General features: G+C 47.6%; 1 protein-coding gene across 2 annotated transcripts in view; it reads left to right on the top strand.

Moving 5' to 3' along the window:
* The window catches only part of SMYD1 (SET and MYND domain containing 1), a 54335-nt gene that overhangs the window by 19881 nt on the left and 13371 nt on the right, over positions 1-21083 (top strand). The window contains exons 2-6 of one of the 2 annotated variants that reach the window (XM_007063716.4): positions 3654-3830; positions 8964-9177; positions 12123-12253; positions 15993-16031; positions 19696-19888. In XM_007063716.4, coding sequence (XP_007063778.1) covers positions 3654-3830; positions 8964-9177; positions 12123-12253; positions 15993-16031; positions 19696-19888 — 754 coding nt within the window. The remainder of the gene's footprint in view (positions 1-3653; positions 3831-8963; positions 9178-12122; positions 12254-15992; positions 16032-19695; positions 19889-21083) is intronic. The other variant, XM_027826186.3, reaches the window with a different exon arrangement.

The following is a 21083-nucleotide window of genomic DNA, read 5'->3' on the forward strand; positions in this document are numbered from 1 at the left end:
ATATGCTGTGCTTCAGGTGGAACAGTCGGTAAGGTTTCTATGACATTTTCCTTGTTTCCCAATCCGACCTATGTGCTGGAAACTCTCAGGCTCCTAGTATTTCTTTATGCAAAGGATCATGTCTGCAATGCACCCTAACAGTCACAAACCTGTTTTTCCAGGAGTTAGACAGGCTCTTAGAGGAAAGGAAAATGACGCGGTAAACATTAGCCAGGTAGATGGAGGGAGCTACAATTGTGACAAGGATTAATTGCAGAGAGAACATGGTAAATGCTTTGTAAACAATGGTAGTCAGTCATATGGTAACAAGCTGTACCGTTCCCATGGATTGTCCTAAGAGTGTGCACTTTACTCGGACAGGCCCCAATTCAGCAAGGTACATGAGCTAACTTTAAGCATATGAGTGGCCCCTTTGATTTCTGTGAGACAGCTTACATACCTAACCGGTGAAGCAGAGCTGTAGCCATCCATTAGAAGGCAGTGGCGCATATCAACGCTAGCCATCTGGTCACAAATATCTCCAGGTGATTTATTGCTATCCAGTGCTGTTGCCATGTGTCTATGGTGGCGGGTGGGTTACGGACGGCTTATGCCCTAGGCAAGTTCTCTGTCTCAGCCCATCCAGTAGAGTTGCCACCTATGCAGGTTTTTCCCAGTATTGTCCCCTTTTTGGAGGTAGCTTTCCTCAGTAATCTGTAAGGATGCTCAGTAAACACTGTCCCGTTTTATGGTCCCAGGATCATCCCAGATGTCCCCCTTTTTTGTACCTCAGAGGTGACCAGTTCTTAATTTGTGCCGGGGCTTGCCAGGGCTGAGCCCTGGCACCTCTAGGCTTGGCAGCTCATAGTCCTGGCTCCTCTGCGCTTCCCATGTCAGTTATGAAAGTAAAAAAACTGCTTGAGCCCAGGTACCTCTTTCATTAGAAATTAGGCACTGGAGGTGGCCACCGTACCTCTCAATTAAAATGGGAGTTAGAAACTGGTATCCCCAAAGGGGTGCCCAAAATCAGGACCCTCCCAACTATTGTGGGAGACAGAACAGCTCTGGCTGGGGCCTTTGGGTACTATCTTGTGTAGAGGGAGCCAGGGAGCCCCGTGATACGTATCACTGGGGTGTGTGAAGGTGGCAGAAATGTCCCAGTGGACAGAGCAAGCACGCCTGTCTGTCAAGATGGATTTGCTAGCAGCAGCCTTTTATGGGAGACGTGTAGAATCATAGTAATCACTTTCATGAATTCATGGCTGAGGGAGGGTGAATCAGTGGGGAGGGAGGAAGGAAAGGGAATAAGAGAGAGAAAATAAGTGGGGGGTGGGGACTGGCTGGGGCAGCACTCCTAGGTTTTAAACCTCAGCTTGGCAGCTTTTCATTCGACACACGGGGGAAAAAAATTTGGGAACATTGGTGAGTGTGTGAATGTCTTTACCTGCTTCTAGGGAGAGTTGGAGAGGGTGAGGGGGGGAATTCTCACCTCCTGCCTCCCACTCCTCTTTGTTCCCAGTGCACTGAGGGATTTAGGCCTGCCTGTCCCACCCCTGCCATTGCATGGGGGCGAGAGGGGGTGAAAATTAGTGCTTCTCTCTTGCCTGTGAGAAATGTCCCCCATGGAGCCACAGAGAGCTTGGCAGCTGGGTTCTCATGCAGGTTTGAGCTCAGTGTAATCTGTTGAATTCAGAGGAGTTACTCTTGAGTTACACCAGTGTAAAGAGGTCAGGATCAGGTCCTCTGCACTGACTGTGGCAGTTTTTTTCTGGTTCTGCTAAGTGACAGACTCACTAAAACAATGAGGAGTCCTTGTGGCACCTTAGAGACTAACAAATTTATTTGGACATAAGCTTTCATGGACTATAACCCACTTCGGCTATAGTCCATGAAAACTTATGCCCAAATAAATTTGTTAATCTCTAAAGTGCCACAAGGACTCCTCGTTGTTTTTGCTGATACAGACTAACATGGCTACCCCTCTAAAGACTCACTAAATGAATTTTTAGAGGGAAATTCTCAGTGGACAGGCAGCTAATGTTTTAACAAGGGCCTACCGGGAAAACAGTGTCCCTTTAGCAATGATGATACGAACCAGGAGTGCATATGCTGAAGACAGGAAGATTGGAAGACTGGGGAATGCATCCATTTGTTCCCTCTTTTAAACAAAAAGCTCTCTCATACTTATAGCCCAGAAAAGAGGCAACAGCACTTGGCAAAGACATTGATATTAACTGCACTTTGCTTGAAATGTTTATCCTTCCTTCCCGATAGGCATGTGGAATATATTGCTCAGCATTATTCAGTTTATTGGGTGTGATGACCTCATGGGGCTGGTGTGATGGGTTCGGTCACAGAGACCCCCTTAGGACTGTCACCTGATGTGCTGAAATTACTCTGAGCCCATTTTCCCTGCCAGCTTGGGACTCCAGAGCCCTGCCTTGTTGAGCCAGACACGCAAACCTGCTGCAGCACAGACTCAGGGTCTGGACCATGCTCCCAAAGCTGCAGACTTAAACTAAAATCAGCTCCTCATGTTACCTACCTCCAGCTACCCAGACACCCAGCTCCCAGTGGGATCCAAAACCCAAATAAATCTGTTTTACTCTGTATAAAGCTTATACACGGTAGACTCATAAATTGTCCGCCCTCTATAACACTGATAGAGAGAGATGCACAGTTTTTTGCTTCCTCAGGTATTATACACTGTATGTTATATATATATATATATATATATATAATTACTCTGGGTATATTAATAAACATAAGTGATTTTATTAAGTATAAAAAGTAGGGTTTAAGTGGTTTCAAGTACTAACAGACAGAACAAAGTAAGTCACCAAGCAAAATAAAACAAAACATGCAAGTCTAAGCCTAATACATTAAGAAACTGATTTCAGGTAATATCTCACCCTCAGAGATGTTCCAATAAGCTTTTTTCACAGACTAGACTCCTTCCTAGTCTGGGCCCAATCCTTTCCCCGGGTACAGTACTTGTTAGTTCCAGCAGACATCTTAGGTGGTAAACAGAGGTTTTCTAATGACTGGGATTCTTTGTCCTGCTCCACCCCCTTTAATAGCTTTGGCACAAGGCGGGAATCTTTTGTCTCTCTCGGTCCTCACCCCTCCTTCTAAATGGAAAAGTACCAGATTTAAGATGGATTCCAGTGTCATGTGACATGGTCACGTGTCACTGTAAAACCTCATTCTTCATTACCCATGGGCTGGCCCACACATACACAGGAAGGCTTGCAGGTAAATAAACCATTTACAACCAATTGTCCTAGTCAATGGGAGCCATCAACATTCTAAACCACCATTAATGGTCCACCCTTTGCATAATTACAATAGGACCTCAGAGTTATACTTCATATTCCTAGTTTCAGATAAAAGAATGATACATTCATACAAATAGGATGAATATATTCAGTAGGTTATAAGCTTTGTAATTATACCTTAAAAGAGCCCTTTTGCATAAAGCATATTCCAGTTACATCATATTCACACTGATAAGCATATTTCCATAAAACATATGGACTGCAACGTCACAGTTGGGACCTAGGCTATCCTCCCAGGGAACATCTCCATGGAGCCAGGGACCGGCTGGGAAGTTTGGATTGGGATCTGATGGACTTTTCCTGGGTGCTGACTGCCATCTCCTTTTGTCTTTTTAGCCTTACTCACCTGGTCTGCCACACCTGCTTTAAAAGGCAGGAGAAGCTCCACCGCTGTGGTCAGTGTAAGTTTGCCCACTACTGTGATCGAACCTGCCAGAAGGATGCCTGGCTGAACCACAAACATGAGTGCTCTGCCATCAAGGCGCATGGGAAAGCGCCCAATGAAAACATCAGGTGAGAGGGCGAGAGTGCTGATTTTGGTCTGGTTCTTGAGTAGGCCTGAAGAATGTAGGCTTGAGAGGGGCCTTCCCTTCTATGGTTTGGAAATCAAGATAGAGCCTAAATCAGATCTAGGCAGGAGTGATGCCTACACAAAGAGCTGGTGACAAAGACCTAGGAAGAGCCCAAGGATCATAGCCCTAGGCCAAAACCAGTACCGGGTTTACAATGGCAACAATGGCTCCATCGTGCTGGGCCCACACTCATATGTTTGCCAGGCAGGAGTGCTGGAAGCTCCCTAGAAGTGTGTGCGGGGGGGGGGCACCGGTGCCTGGACTGTGACCCTGCCCCCCCACTGGTTCCACCCTTCCCCCCAAGGCCCTGCCTGCGCTTCGCTCCAAGGCCTCATCCCCATTCAGCCTCTTCCCAAGGCTCTGCCTTTGCTCCGTCTCTTCCCACTCCCATTCTGCCTCTTCCCCGAGGCCCTGCTTGCCGCTCGCTCCTCTCTACCCCTCCCTACCTGTTGCTTGCCCTTAAGGTAGGGAAAAAGTGGGAGGGCATTGCTTCCCACTTTTAAAAGTGACCCCTGACGCCCCTGTTCCAGCGCCACTGTTGCCAGGTGTCCGGTTTTCGACTGGAAAGTCCAGTCAAAAAGCAGATCTGGTAGTGTCCAGTCAGCAGTGCTGACTGGACACTAAAAGTTCGGTTACAGGAGTAACCACAATCAGCCTCCCCGCCAGGAAGGCAGGAAGAGCAGCTGCTGCTGCTTGGAGGAGCTGCAGCTCAGCTGGAGAGAGAGAATTGGCTCCCAAGAACCCGGCGCTGGTGGAGAGAAGTGGGTACCGGCTCTGCGCCACTCCGGGGGGATCCTGTCTCTCCCCCCCACCCCCAGCCCTGCTATGCATGTCCCCGCCCCTGCCTCATTCTGGGGACAGACCCCTCCTTCTGCCCCACAGTGCTTGCTCCCAGCCCCTGCCTCACTAAAGGGACTGAGCCCCTTCCCACTCCATGGGGGCCCACAAATATGTTTGGTGCCAAGCCCACAAAAGGTTAAAACAGACTTACAGGGTGTCACTCCATCCTCTGCCTACCAAGTCCCTACCTTTCTGTGTCTTGCTATTATTTGTATCACTGTGGTTCCTAGCATCCTTAGTCACGGACCAGGACCCCACCCCTAAGAGCTTACAATAGAAGTATGAGGCAAGGAACAACAGGGAAATACAGGCAGACCAACTGGAGAGCGCAAGGAAACAATGAGACAAGATTGGTCAGCAGGATAGGCTGCATCTGCTCCCAAAGCATCTCTCTTAGCAGAGCCTACCAAGCCAAACCCAGCCTGAATGGTTTGGTCAGGTGAGGAAATGTGGAGAGAGATCCAAGCAGAAATTTCACTTGTGTCCAACTGGACACACTGATTTTGATTCCTGTCTGAATCCTGGAGGCCAAATCCCAAGGTCAGTGATTTATTTGTGAAAGTCCTGGGTGACGGGAAGCCACAAGAACGTTTCAAAGACTAGAGGAAATAGCGTAATGTAGTATATAAAATATGGCTGTGAATTGGTGAGTGTGTGCACCACTGCCCTTTAGAGCAGTGGTCTCCAACCTTCTTACGCCCAAGATCACTTTTTGAATTTAAGGGCAACCCAGGATCTACCCTGCCCCCTTCCCTGAGGCCCTGCCCCTTCCCCAAAGCCCCACCCTGCTCACTCCACCCCCCACCCCCATCTCTCACTCTCCCCAACCCTCACTCACTTTCACCGGGCTGGGGCAGAGGGTTGGGGTTCAGGAGGGGGTGTGAGCTCTGGGCTGGGGCCGAGGGGTTTGCAGTGTGGGAGGAGGCTCTGGGCAGAGCCTGGGGCAGGGAGTTGGGGTGCAGGAGGGGGCTCTGGGCTGTGGCAGAGTGTTGGGGTGCAGGAGGGGGCTCGGGGTGTGGGCTCTGGAAGGGGGTTAGGGCTGGGGCAGGGGGTTGGGGTGCAAGAGGGGATTTGGGGTGCTGGCTCTGAGAGGGGGCTCAGGGCTGGGGGTTGGGGTGCGGCCTCCTGCCAGGCGGCACTTACCTCGGGCGGCTCCCGGGCGGTGGTGCAGCAAGGCTAAGGCAGGCTCCCTGCCTGCCTTGGCCCTATACTGCTCCCGGAAGGGGCCAACACACCCCTGCGGTCCCTGGGTGGGCGGGCGGGCAGGGGGCACGTGGCTCTACGCACTGCCCCTCTCTGCAGGGGCTGTGCTTGCAGGCAGGACAGTGCGCGGAGACCCCTGTCCCCTGGGGCTGTGGGGCGCAGGGCCAGAGCAGGCAGGGAACTTGCCTTAGCGGCAGCGGGCAGCCCCGCTGCACCACTGGAGATTGCGATCTACTGGGAGTCTCGAGGATTGACCAGTCGATCGCAATCGACCGGTTGGTGACCACTGCTCTAGTGTATGGAATCAGAACTGCTCACTTGTGTGTCCTAGATTCTACACTGGATAGAGCAATAGGAGATTTCCTTTTAGCTCAAGTGGTAGGGGCCTGTGATTTTTGGAGCAGGCAGATCAGAGTTATTATTATTTATTATTTGTATCGTGCTAGCACCCAGAAGCCCTCATCCTGGACCAGAACCCCATTGTGCTAGGCACTGTACAAACATAGACCGTCCCTGCCCCAAGGGACTTACAGTCTCCATCCCTGCTGTCTCTGTGAAGGTCTGAATGGCTGTGGCATGCAGCATGGTGAGGATCATTGGCAGCTAAAGGTCCGTCTACAATATACAGTGGAGGAGAATGCAAAACAAAGAATTAGTCAGCCTCCTTCCCCTCTCAGACCATTTCCTCACTCGTCCCTAGAAGGAGTTGAGTCCTCAGAGGTGCACATGGCTGAGTGTGCTTTGCATTGCATCATGCTGTACTGACCGCACACAGTGTTTCAGCCGGCAGGCGAGGGCCACCAAGGAAAGGAGACAGAAGGAGTTTCTGAAGGCGCTCTGGGAAGGGGTTATGCTCTGTGTACTGCATCACCCAGAGGGATAGTATGGGGAGAGTCCCTTTTCTCCCTTCCCCGCTGAAGTTGGAAACACCTCTGCTGTGACTCTCAGTTCTTGGCTTGCCCCATGCACTGCCCACCTGCCATTTGCTGCCCCGGGTGTTTGAATTCAGCACGTAAACATGCTGGGCCTTGCAGAGTGCCTTGGGTAACGTAGTGCTGTAGTATAACCCACTAATTCAAGGAGGATATGAGTTGTTACAGCCCCCAGCTTGGGAGCTGGGCTCTAGCTCAAACTGTATCAGCTCGTGCTTATAGCTGTGGAGGCCCCCGGTGTGTTGGCTAAGAGGGTGGCTGTCACAGAAGCACACTGTATTCGAACACTGGGCAGCTGAGTCCAGCCTGACCCCAACTGAATCCCTGTCCTCACTTTTCTCCAGCAGTCGGGCCTCCCGCGATGGAACTGTGGCTTGAAGTTCTGTTGGGCCCTGGACTCTGCGTGTGATCTGCCGTTGCTTGGAAGGGTTTTGGGGGCCTTTGAGGCCTAGGGCCTCTTGGGAGATGGACCTGTAGTACCATCTGACCCTGACCGTATGCCACTCTGTGTTTGTTTTGTATTGTGTCACATTGTTGTACCCATACATGCTCTTTGGGGCAAGGAACTGTTATTTGTCCAACCCCAAACACCTACTGAACAGTGCTGTGTATGCTTCCAGCCCTGTATAAATAACACAGCAGAGGAGAGGAAAATCCATTCATTGCTTGGGAAGCTACTGAATATTTGGAGCTGGGGGGACAGACAGCTTAGAGCGGTGAGGGGATCTGGGAATAGCTTTGGCCTTTCACTTGCTCACTCCAAATAAATTGGGGAATCTGCTGGTAGCCCTAAGGAAGGTATGTCTAAAAGCTGTTCCTTCCAACAGCAAAGTTGACAGCTCTCGCCATCCAGAAAATAACAAACATCTCTACAATGAAGGAAGTTAATCTCCCCTTAAAATATGAAGTTAAAAGGCAGGTTGGCTTTCGCTAGGACATGGAATTGCCACCTGCTTTCCCTGGGTTTAGTCTTTGCCTCACTGTAGAGTTTCTTCACTTATCAGGCTAGCTATTAATAGCCTCTGTATAAAAATAAACCTTTGTGATACACGAGACTGAAAGGTATTGTTAGCTAGTGGCAAACATAGCTCCAGGGGTTAGCAATCACTCAGACGGCGCTGGCATTGGAGTGTGTGTTGCCAACCACCAGTGTGGGTGTTCAGCCTGCAGGACAAGCAGAGGAAGAGTGGAGACTGCATTGCCACTTTTAAACTAACTTGTTAACAGTCGCACTCTGCACATCGTCCACCCACGGGGCCTGAGGAGCTTAGGGTGTATTATCCTTCGATGGCTCCACTCCACAGAGGGATCCCCCTTCATGGGGGGTCCACTAGGCAGCCACTAGCTGTGGGAGTTCTGTCAGGCCTTCCATGCTGCCAGGGGTGGTGCTGGAGTCCCAGAGGGTACACACAGAGTGGAGAGTGGGTGTGGTGAATAAGAAGGTGCCATTTCTCAGCTTAATGACTCTGTAGAGGAAGGATTGACTAATGGTTAGAGTGAGGGCTGGAGACGCAGGTTCAATTCCCTGCTCTGCCCTGGACATTCTCTGTGATCTTGGACAAGTCACTTAGTCTGTTTGTTTCAGTTCCCCATCTGTAAAATGGGGGTAGTAGCACCCACTCCCGACCCTTGGAGGATGTATACATTAAACAGTGTGAGGTGCTCAGATACCCAGGTGATGAGGGCCAGGTGAGCACAGTAACTATAGTCACAAGTTGAAACATTTCATACCATATTTTAAAAATGAAAAAATTACTGAACTCCCTGGTTTAAAAGTTTCATGCTTTACACAACTAGAGAGAGGACACGAATAACAGAAAAGTCTCATCACTGTTCTGCTTGAAGACTCTGCATTGTTTTCCTTCGGTGCTTTGAAGGCCATGTTCAGTTATATTGGTAGCTACCTGCAAAGGGAGCCAGGAGCCATTGATTGAACTAATTCCAGATGAGAATCATCAAGGCCAAATCCTACCCCTGCTTTGCCCTAGTGCAGTGTGATGCCTCCATTCGGTCCCTGCCGCCTTGCTGGGCCTGGGTTTGATTGTCTGTGGATTGCACTAGCACACTGGAGTTTCCTAACATGCTTCTGTATTGGCCAGGCTGGCAGCCCGCATCATGTGGAGGATAGAGAGAGAGGGAGGTGGCCTTACGGAGGGCTGCTTGGTCTCCATCGACGACTTGCAGAACCACGTGGAGAACTTTGGAGAAGAGGAGAAGAAAGAGCTGAGGGCCGACGTGGAGAGTTTCCTCAACTTCTGGCCCCCACAGAGTCAGCAGTTTGGCATGCAGTACATCTCTCATATATTCGGAGTGGTATGTCAGCCTCCCGGCAGAACAAAGCGAGAGCTATTTATAATGCTCAAGGACAAGGGCTATGCTGAGTTCACAAAGAAGGTTGAAAATGAGCCTTCTGCCATTGACTCCTGTAGCCAATTAGTTCATTTTATCATCCATTTATCATTGTGCTATGTGGTGTTCTGGTCAATGCATATGCTATTGCATATATAATCAGTGTATGCTAAATAGATTTAAATTGTAGGATTATAGAAGTATAAGGTTGACAAGTATTTAGGAGTGATGAGTGTGTATTAGATACATAAGTAAAGCATGGCTGGAATGCAAGGCCTACAGGTTGAGGCCTGTAAGATTTTTGTTTAGCCAAACTAGGCCATAGACTTAAGAACACTTGACATGAGTGGATGACCTTGGAATAACCCTATGTCAGTAAGGTCACAAGATTACTGAAAAAGATGTGCCTATAGTTAACATTATGGAAACCTAGATGGCAATAAACTGCAAGTTGTTGTCCAAGATCATGAGACACCTGATTGTAACATCATGGAATGTCCTGTCCTGACTGCAGGGTCCATGTTATGTGTAGCTGCTATGAGGATAAGAGGAGCTATGAAACAACCTATGTGAAATGGGCCACCCCAGTATTCACAGGGTGTGGATGTATAGATAAAGAAAAGAGGGTAGAAACCCTCATGCATATGCATAAGCTGTTAGGTGTGTTCAGAACACCATTTCCCAGTAAAGTAGTTTGCTCTTTTCACCAGAGGCTCTCCAGACCCTTTACAAACAGTGAGGAGCTTCCCCCAATACCAGAATTCCTGTGTGACCTGGAGCAAGTCATTTAGTCTCTCTTTGCCTCAGTTCCTCATTCGTAAATGGGGAATTGAGGCTCAGAGAGTCCAAGTGACTTGCCCAGTGGTAAACTGTGCTCTGCTTGGTGTAGCAGAGAGGGAGGCCTCAGCATAGGCGCCGACACTGTGGGTGCTCCGGGGCTGGATCACCCAAGGAAAAAAAACAGTGGGTGCTCAGCACCCACTGGTGGCCCTGTCGATCAGCTCCTCCCCCTCCCTCCCAGCACCTCCCACCTGCCGCGGATCAGCTGTTCAGCAGTGGGCAGGAGGCACTGGGAGGGAGGGGGCAGAGCAAGGGAGGGGCACACTCCAAGGAGGAGGCAGAAGGGGGTGGGGTGGTGGCAGAGTGGGGGTGCGAAGAGGCAGGGTGGGCTGGGGCCCTATCGGGGCCGGGAAGAGGCGGGGTGGCGGTGGCGTAGGGACAGGAAGAGGCGGGGCGGGGTGCGGCCTTGGGGGAAGGGTTAGAGTGGGGGCAGGACGTGGGGCGGAGCAGGGGTTGAGCAGACCTGAGGAAATGAGAAAGTCGGTGCCTGTGGGCCTCAGTGAACCAGTTATGGCTCTGATTCTCTGCCTGGCCCTGGTACTGGTGAGAGTTGACATGAGGATGCTGTAACATACACCAGTGGGCAACAGTCCCAAAGAACCATCGCCAGCAGAGGCTAGATGCATAGAGTGTGCTCCAGTGATTCCTTCTCCCTGCACCAGGGGCTGATGGGAGGGTTGCATAGGTATTGGCTATGCTGACTCTCAGTTTGCTGGGGGAATCCCCAGCTAGGGGGATGCAGCCAGTCTCTGCTCCCTCTGTGCTGCTCCAGCAGAGGGAACGTGTCCAATGGGTCAGTGGCAGAGCCAGGAATTACAGAGTCCAGACTCGCTCTCACCTCTGCTAAATGCTAGACTATGCTCTGCTAGTCCTTGGCTGGAGGATAGGGTCAGGGAGGCCAGGAAAGGAAATAAAACAGATTGTAGTTGAGTGAATTATTTCCTAGTGAACAGTTCATTTGACAGATTTCCGCTCCTTTTCTGTCTCTGAATTGTCTGAGAACACCTTATGTTTTTTTTGGTTTCAGAGTAGCAGCCGTGTTAGTCTGTATTCGCAAAAAGAAAAGGGGGACTTGTGGCACCTTAGAGACTAACAAATTTATTTGAGCATAAGCTTTCGTGAGCTACAGCTCACTTCATCGGATGCATTCAGTGAAAAATACAGTGGGGAGATTTATATACACAGAGAACATGAAACAATGGGTGTTATCATACACACTGTAAGGAGAGTGATCACTTAAGATGAGCTAATACCAGCAAGAGAGCGGGGAGGTGAGGAGACACATGGGGAAGAAAACCTTTTGTAGTGATAATCAAGATGGGCCATTTCCAGCAGTTGACAAGAACGTCTATGTTTTTTTGTTACTGAAATTAGTCCCTGAATAATGACTGCAAATAGTTCTCAGTTTGTTGGTCATTTGGGAGTTGCCAGGATGCGATAGGCGAAAGCCATTACAAATGGTGTTATTTTTATTTGGATGTATAGGTCACGTGACAATGTTGTGTTCTCAGATTGGGTGAGGGTGGCCTGTAGAATTAGGTTGACACAGATACTCTCACAAATTTGGAATTTGCTTCTTGTGACTATTCTCCACAAATTGCTTAAAAGTCCCTTTCCCCATGAGACTCATTTGCTGGAATATTTGCAAAAAGTGAACACAAAAGGGGCTTGAACACGCTCAAAGCAACAACATTTAAAAATGGGAATAAATATTAGCAGACAGTGTTTTGCAATATTTGCTCTGCTCTGCTCATTAGATCATGCAGTCTATCTGCTAGAGTTCTGCATTGTGAACTTTCTCTTGCTTTTTCCAGGCTAAAGGATGCTGTTTCTAGCACTCCGTGTGTGTATCTCTCCCTTGTTCCCAAAATTTGAAGACCACGGCCCTATGCCTAGAGCACAGAAAATACACATTTTATGAAGAATCAGTGGAAAGTATTCTAAAATCTAGGGTGCTATCTGGGCCTCAGTGAAGTCAATGGCAAAACACCCATTGAATTCAATAAGGCCAAGATTTCACCATTATTCTCCTCCACTGACACTTTTTTTGCCTATGTTTTGCGGCCTAGATAAACTGCAATGGCTTCACCCTGAGTGACCAAAGGGGACTGCAGGCTGTTGGCGTGGGCGTCTTCCCCAATCTCTGCCTGGTGAACCATGACTGCTGGCCTAACTGCACTGTCATATTCAACAACGGCAAGTGAGTACATTTCCATTCTAAGGGACAGGGGGGAGACGTCGGCCCCAATGCTTGACTCATTTCCCAGGGTTGGTTCCAAGCCTCGCATTGTGCGCCTCGGGAAAATCCCTTGGTTTCCTCTTTTTCTGGCTTGTTTGTGGAAAACAAAATATTAGACGCAGGAAAGCCAGACCCCTTAGTGGCGAGCTGCTGCTTTTTCTGTCTTTTGTTGTTCTTATTGTTTTTTGGTGCACAAAACAAATACGCAAAAGACACCTAGAAGGCTTGGTCCAAACCCATTGAAGCCAGTGTTTCAACTGATTTTAGTGGGCTTTGGATCAGGCCCATAACACTCAAATAGAGTAAAATAGTAACAAGACATATGGGTTACACTTTATATTAAGGTTCCACTTAGAAATAATTTACAGTTAACGGATGATGATGGTAAAGCAATTGTTATAAGAGTCAATAGGTTGCTTAGAACTGTGGCTTGTAACCACATATAATACCTTGATGAGTTTATAACCATCTATAACACAACATACTCATGTGGCTGGCATGCTTATAATATCTAGTAATCATTTATTAACCCTTAATAAATCATTTATAAATGGAACCTTAATATAAATTGTGATTGACGTATGTGAGCTGAGACCCTCATGCAAATATGGTGCTGAGCACCCACAATTCCTCCTGAGGTTACTTAAAGATAACAGCTGAGGCTGAAAGGGATTGTGCAAGTTACAGTGGAAAACACAGCACCAGCAGACCAGTTGGACAGGGCTGGTAGGTTGCCAGCTGCCAGAACATTTGTCCAGCCAAGTCAATGAGGGGTGTGTGTGTGTGTTCAGCACCTCTTGGGATCATGCCCGCAGATTTTAACATACAAGGAAGGCCAGATCCTCAGCTGGTGTGAATGGGCATTGCTCCACTGACTTATACTGACTTATGCTAAGTTACATTAGCTGGGGATCTGGCACACAGTGTATAAATCTGAGCAAAAACTGCTGTCACTTTAATTAAAATAAGAAAACCTCAGAACATCTGTATCGTTCATAGGGTTTGTCACATCTTGTTCTCACAAAAACTAAATGTTGGGCCTAAATCAACCCAACAGTGTCCTCTTAATTATCTTCCTCGTGCACCAAAACAGGGAGCTTTAGGGGTGCCAGGAATCGGATTGAAACCCTCGCAGCATCTACCGACCATTCAAGCTTCTACGCCCACCAGTGGGGAATGAGAAAAGAGCAGGAAACTGCTTTGTAACTGTTAGATTTGGGGAGATAGGGCCTGATCCAAAGACTCTCATGTCAATGGGAGTCTTTTAATTGATTTCAGTGGGCTTTGGATCAGACCTATGTCATGGCGATGGGACCTTATAAGAACCTAGATAGATAGAGAAGTAGTGAGGTCAACAACTCTCACATCTGATCTTGGCTCTTTGGCAGCTATGTAGGGGAGTTATTGATAGTTTTGTTTATTTGGCAGTATGTTTATTTTAAGTTTGTATGCCCGTAGACACATTCTGTTACTGAATTTAAACCATTTGGTTATTTTTTTAAAAAGGCATTTCAGTTCACTTTCAATAGGCACTGCACACCAGGCCTGGGTTACTTGCAGTGCTATCTGTCATGTCAAGTGTTTGCCTTCAAAAGATGGAGACCATTTTGAGCTGCATTCTCATCTCAGATGTGTGGCAAACACTGGCTTATTTCTTTAGGACTCCACTACTGTGCATACACCCCACATACTCCCCCGTGAATGAGGGTACATGCATTGTTTCTTTAATCTGTGGCAGGAAGAGGGCTGGGGATGTTCTGAGGCAGACACTCTCCAGGGAAACAAAGAAAGAGTAGATTTCAGGACAACACTGTTTCCCTGCTCCTAATAAATGTCCTTGTTCAAGAAAGTGACTCCTTCTGTGATTATATGCCATTGCCACATGACACGGCTGCAGAGACCTGGGCTGCACGCTGCAGATCTACCTAGGGCCTGGGCTGCAGGAACTTTTCCTCTCTGCCCCCAGGATGGCAGTGGAGATTCTCTACGCTTGCTACTCCAGCCAGAGCAGTAGGACCAGCTTCCATACATCCCTCTCCATTTGGAGGGATGGCCCAAGAATCCATGTGACAACTGATCCCCTCACCCTGATCCAAAATGCTGACTGTGCAGCCATGGGAAAAAACTCCTTCTGGAGCTGGCCTCTGCAAGGCACAGGGGAAGTGCACTTGCCCCATGGGCTCACCAGAGCCTGCCACTCTGTACTGTGGCATAAGTGAGGTTCTGCCACAGACAAGGTCTCCTGGGCTCCCATACTCTGGGCTGTGCTGAGGAAGGAGTTGCTCCAAAATGTGCGAGCACACTGGCAATCCATTACATGGACACACACATCAACGCCCACCACATGTCTGAGCTTAGAATCTGCTCCTTTGCTTTGAACATTGCTGTTTCTCATGTGTCCTGAGGCCTATTACTATTTTAGTTCTAAATTTCCAGGGCCCTGTGTGGAGTGAGTTGGAGGTCTCAGTTCAATGCTTAGGAAACCAGTGTTCATATGGCAAACCAAGGGGCACTACAGCTGGCAGCTTCAGCTGAGTTTCAGAATTAACTTCCCTGGAAAATGTGGAGGGTTTTTCTCCATGAAAAGTCATACATTTAAGATGGTTTAAATCATGACTTTCCAGATGATATATTAGCTGGTTAGTTACTGCTCTCCCAAATCCCCTCTTAAAGAAAATGTCCCAGACATTGGTATTCTCCAGATCTCTATGCACAGTTTCCCTCCGCAATGAATTTACCAAGACTTGCAAAGTGGGTAAACACGTGAACAAATATCATGTTCAGGACATCTGCTGACCACTTGCGGGAGTCAGGAAGGACACTCTCCACCCCTCTTGCAATTGGCCAGGTGCTTTATGGCAGTTTCTTGTCTTCCTCTGAAACCCGAAATAGGTAATGGGGCCTGCTCCCATGAAAGTCAATGGGTATTTTGCCATTATTTTTAATGAGGCTGATCAGATATGATCATTTCTGTGTTTCTAATAACTGGGGCTGATTTTCCTTTCATGCTGGTTTTAAGCTAGTGCATATCTATTGGTGTCAATGGAGTGATTCATGATTTATGGAAAAAAAATCAGATCCATTCTTTTCATAATGTTGCAAAACATGAGTCTCTCTCATCCAGTGACTAAGGTTATCCATATATGCCCAGTTCCTTGCAGATAACACCTGTTGGTGGCTAAACTAACTGCAAACAGAGCTGATTTCCCCTTGACACTCACATGCACTCTTGTGCAGAATGCTCCTTAAGTCACAGTGCCAGGACAGCTGCCAGCTGAAATTGCCCCGGGCCTAGCGTGACCAGATGAAATGGACAAAATATCGAGACACATGGGGTGAGCAAAAAAAAAAAAAAAAGCGTCCGGAGCAGCCAAAGCCGCGATATCGGGACAAATGGCATCCCGATCTTACATCAGTCAGGACGCGAGACAAAGAACTAAAAATCGGGACAGTCCCGACGTCTGGTCAACCTACCCGGGCCACCGATGGCCGATTTGGTTACAGCTGCTGTATAGTGACAGCAGAGAGCTACATCGCTTCAGACTCCACCCTGCAACTGGATACGTGTCTGTCTCTGGGACCTCTGTATGTCCCCCGGACCGTGAGCAACGAATGTGCCATATACTGTATGTGCTGATTCCATTTTGCTTGTGTCGTACGTGTACCTGTGTAAACTGCAGATGTTTGTTTTGTCTTTCAGTCATGAGGCTGTAAGATCAATGTTCCACACACAGATGAGGTGGGTTGGTGTTGTAAGCATAATCCTTCCCCTTTGACCTTCCCCTCTGACCCTGTGTTAACTAAAAGCCACAAGTGACAATGATGAGGCTTGAAGTTGCCTCGGTTTGTGAATAGTTTCACTCTCCCCACTGTCGGAATGTAAATGTTTTTTCACCCCCATGTGTAAAGCCCCACTAAACCCGAAGCCTCCCTTTGTAACCTCTGCATTTTGTAGTAGATTAAAATAAAAGCTGACATTATTCAGTATGCTCAGACCTGCCACTTGTTAATGCCCTCTCTGTCTCCTCATTCCTTCCTTCCCCTGCCCTCCTTCTGTATTTGCCTTCTGCACTCTTCACTCCTGTTCTCTCAACTACAGCAAGGGCATGAAAGTTCAACAAGGCCTCGCTAACCTTGCCCAGCCCCAAATAATTGCAATAAAACCTGGTTCATTATGAGATGAGAAGTGATTGCATTACTGACAAACTAAATACTCTGTGTTTCTTTGTAACAAAGAGTTCCCTCTGGATGCACTGATTACAGTGGCAACACACTGAGATTTAGATGTCATCCATTTTTACCTTTACAGTTGTTCTTGTTATGCCTTTTTATGATGCCACTGTTAGCTGTTCAAAATATTTTTCTGTGTGGTGTTTTAAAAGGATTTTTAAAGGTGTATTTTGTTTTTTAAATTCTCTGGTTACCTCATTGCACTTGATATATTGCAATCTGTTTAGTTTAAAGGGACACTGTTGTCTTAACCAGGGCTTTGGAGCTGTGCTCCGGCTCCGCTCCAGCTCCAGGCAAAAACCTGCAGCTCCGCTGCTCTGGAGCTGCTCCGCGGGCTCTGCTCCAAACCCCTGGTCTTAACATATAGGATCCAGAATCTCAACATATGTAAACCAGCATAGCTCCATTGGCTTCAATAGGATCTGCATGCAAAACAAGCAGGCAATGCATTGTCATAAATTAGAACTGAAATATTTTAAAATGATTTTCACCATTAATGTTGTTTGTTTCCTCAATGTATTTCCATTAAAATAGACTAGTGAGTTTCATGTTTGTTTACAGACATTATATCTGGTCAACTTCACTTTCTGGCTGTTTTGTGTCAGCACACTGGGGCAATGCTCCAGGTATAAACACTGCAAGTTCATTGGAATTTTGGCGGAAGAAGGGAAGGTCATGGGAGCAGTTTTGTTGATCTTAAAGTCTTGTAAAAACCTTGTTTTGAGCCCTTATCAAGCAGACAGTGTCCCTGTAACTGTATAGTTCCAAACAATTCCTTGTATTTCTTTTTTCCCCCAAAATGTTGCCAGTTCCTTCTATGGTACGGCTGGCTGGTTAAAAATATCTAAACCTCTACTGTGCTTGGGCTACCAAAGCACCATCAGAGTTCAAAAGCTTGATTTTGTTTCTCTAAGTTTATGAGAGGCCCTAGATAAGGCCCCACTAAGTCTGAAAAGGGATATGCATATATGTAAACCTTCACCAGGGATACTGTACCTTATGCATTTTTCTCCTTAGACTCACAGCTGGTTGCATCTTACTCTATGTATGTGTAGTACTTTCTTGTGACATAACTAATAGCTGTCCTTTTTGACGGCATGTTCAGTGGTGAGTCTAGTCTGAAAGAGCCTGCTGATATAATCTAATGCCAACAGGTGGTCAGGGCCAGCCTCACAGGATGAGTAACTTAGGTAGCAGCCCTAGAATTTTATGGCTGAGAGATTCAAGATGGCAACCCCTGCATAGTTATGGTCAAACATAGTTATCCTCTGCAAATTTTCATCCTCTTGGAAAAATGCAGTAATGAAAATCACTGAAGTAGATTTGCTCCATCCCTTGAAAATTCTCCAGGTATGCTTTTGGCTGTATTTGCCTTAGGTGCCACTGTTTAAATGAAAGCAAGGAGTTCTCATATGACCTATCCTGTTCTACTGAAGTCAGTGGGAATTTTGCTATTGACTTCAATAGGAGCAGGCTCAAATCTTTACTAAAAGAGGATAACTGTTTGAATTGTTTCAGTTCCCACGGCCCCACCTTCCTCCCGCTCAGGTTTGGTGTGCTGCTCCATTTAGCTCTGCCGTTTACAAGCTAATTTAATTACGGCTGCTCTCAAGGCAGTGAACACTCCCGATAGTGCTTTATCCTGCTCTGACAGCTGGGGGTTCTCTGGACATGATTTGCTGAAGAATAGACTTCATTCGCTACAGATCCCCAGGCCTCGTAGAGAGGTACACAGCCCTTGATGGGTCATGCAACTAACCAGCTGAGTCAGAGCAGGATTGGGAGCATGGCGATAGATTAAAACAGGGTAAAATGTACTGTAGATCCGGTCACTGGACTAGCTCCATCTTGCTGATATGTAAGCATGCTTAGCTGTGCACAAATACATTTTGCCTGCTAACTGGGGCTCTGTTCCCAAAAATGTAGTGATCTAGTGCTAAGGATGGCCAGAGTTGCTAATAGGTGGATGGGGAGAAGGGTCAAAAAGGGTAGAATAAAGGAGATATATATATAAACAACCTAGTACTTTTAACCATCTCCAAGGGCCTTATTTACAGTCACTTGGTGGAGCTTTCCCCACCTTAGATAGTAACCCCACAGCTGGGCTAAATTCTCCTCTCACTCACACCAATGCAGCCTGTTAACTTCAGTGGGGTTTGTACCAGTGTAAAGCAGAGGAGAATTTGGCCTGCTCCAGTCAAACAAACTATGGTGGACTTTTGAGTATCCCGGGTCTTTTAAACACATGGTAGGGGATGAAATGATGATGCAAAGTACTGGCTCTTTAAGGGGGTGGTCTGGCATCGTCCCGCAGCTTTCACCACAGTACTGTAGTAGCAATTGGTATTTTCTGAATGGTCAGTGAAGACAATAGTAACACGCTGGCAGTTAGAGACATGGGACAGTTTTGTTAGGAAACCTGAAGCCCATGTGGGATTGGCCTCACTGTACATTTGAAGCATGGCCATCTTCACTGAAGGGTTTGCCAAATCTTTGAGTAGAGATGGGTGAAGCGACGTGGGGAAGTCACTTTCAGATTCCTGATCCAGGGCTTTGGAAAAAACAAAGAGTCTCCCACCTTTCAGGGATCCACCCCAAGTTTTACAGTGAGTCCAGTTTGGCCAGGGTGGGGTGGGGTGGGGAGGCAGTTTAGTCAATGCTTTGTGAATATTCACATGGGGCAGACAGGATCAGAAAGGCTAGTTTCAGTGGTAGCCATGTACTATCAAGTGTAAGTGCCTTCATTTGAGGAGATTCCCCAGTAAACTGGGACACATCAATGGCCCGGAACCAAAGACCCACATCCAGCTCCCCTTAAACATAATAAAAGTTTGTATCTTAGATTCAGCCCCTAACTATATAAGCAGATCCAGATCTGAATATCACAGTTCATTTACTACTTTCAAGTGAACTTCTGGTTGGGACAGAGAGAGGGGCAAGAGGCGGCGAAGGGTTTGGACGAGGCGTTTTGTAGTGGGCGTTAGAATAGCTGAAGTGCTGCACAGCCGTGTATTTTCTTCAGCATTCGAAGGGTTCAAGTGGTCCTTTAAGATAACGGTTTGCCTACTGGAGGCAGGATCTTTAGTGGAAATTGTCCCTTTCAGTTTTACAAACAGTGTCCTGGACTTGAGATGTCACTGTCTAATTCCACATCTCTTCTTGTCTGACACCAGAATCGAGCTGCGTGCGCTGGGCAAGATCTCACCGGGGGAAGAGCTGACTGTCTCCTATGTTGATTTCCTCAACGTCAGCGAAGAGCGGAGGCAGCAGCTCCAGAAGCAGTACTATTTTCGCTGCACGTGTGAGCACTGCCAGAAAGGGATCAAAGATGATCTGATGCTCGCTGTAAAAGAAGGTGAAAACAAGGTACATCACTGACTTTGTTAGCTGCTCTCAGTCATGGGGCGATGCTTCGTCTTTACTATTTGTATTGCAGCAGACAAGAGGGGCTACCGCCCAGGCAATAGGAGACAGGGTAGGCCAGAGCTAGCCCAAGCAGGTTAAAAGGAAGTTTCCCTGGTTACAAACACAGGGTCTAGGTCAGTGTTTCGGCTGCCAGGGGCTTTTCTTGGATAGTGATTGGGGGAAGGGGCAAAGCAGCAGTCCCCCCTCTGGGGCTGCAAGGAGGAGATGGGCCCTGGCCTCCCCTGGAGCCACAAGCACTGGAGGAGCAGACAGCCAGTGTGAGTTCCCCACCTTCCCGGGGGAGGTGGGACTCACGCTTCTGGCTTCAGCGCTGGGGTGGCGGATGGCAGGGTCCGGCTCCACAGCAGTGGGCTCCTGCCACTTGCTCTGACTGTGGGGCTTTGAGCTCCAGGCTTTGGCTGCACTGCAGCGGGCTCCATCCCCCGGCTGCAAGACTCTATCCCCAAGCTTATCACCCCCCTCATCACCCCTGCTGCCTCCCTACTCACCTCCCCATCCAAGGCTTAATTTGTGCCCCAGCTTGCCAGGGCTGAGTAAGTCTGCCGTGAAAAGTGATATTTGAATATTTGTCAATATCACTTTCACTGCCTCCCTGCTAGCTAACAAGTCTGCTGCTGTGAAAAGTGATATTAACAAACGTACAAATATCACTTTTCACAGAAGCAGACTTACTAGCTAGTAAGTCTAAAAAAATGCAACCAAAAGAAGCAAAAGAAACAATAATTTAAAAAAAGGACAAGAACATGTAAAGCCCCTATATTTGTGTTTCTATTCTGTTTAGGTCCAGTAAAGAATAGAGACAACTTACATTATTTTTATTATTGAGTCTGCAAAAAACCCCTACATCGAATCATAGAGTATTAGGGTTGGAAGAGACCTCAGGAGGTCATCTAGTCCAATCCCCTGCTCAAAGCAGGACCAACCCCAACTAAACCATCCCAGCCAGGGCTCAGTCAAACTGGGCTTTAAAAACCTCTAAGGATGGAGATTCCACCACCTCCTTAGGTAACCCATTCCAGTGCTTCACCACCCTCCTTGTGAAATAGTGTTTCCTAATATCCAACCTAGACCTCCCCCACTGCAACTTGAGACCATTGCTTCTTATTCTGAATGTAAATAAATAAGTTGCTGTGAT

This window comes from Chelonia mydas, chromosome 4, assembly GCF_015237465.2.
Source record: "Chelonia mydas isolate rCheMyd1 chromosome 4, rCheMyd1.pri.v2, whole genome shotgun sequence".
Classification (NCBI taxonomy): Eukaryota; Metazoa; Chordata; order Testudines; family Cheloniidae; genus Chelonia; species Chelonia mydas.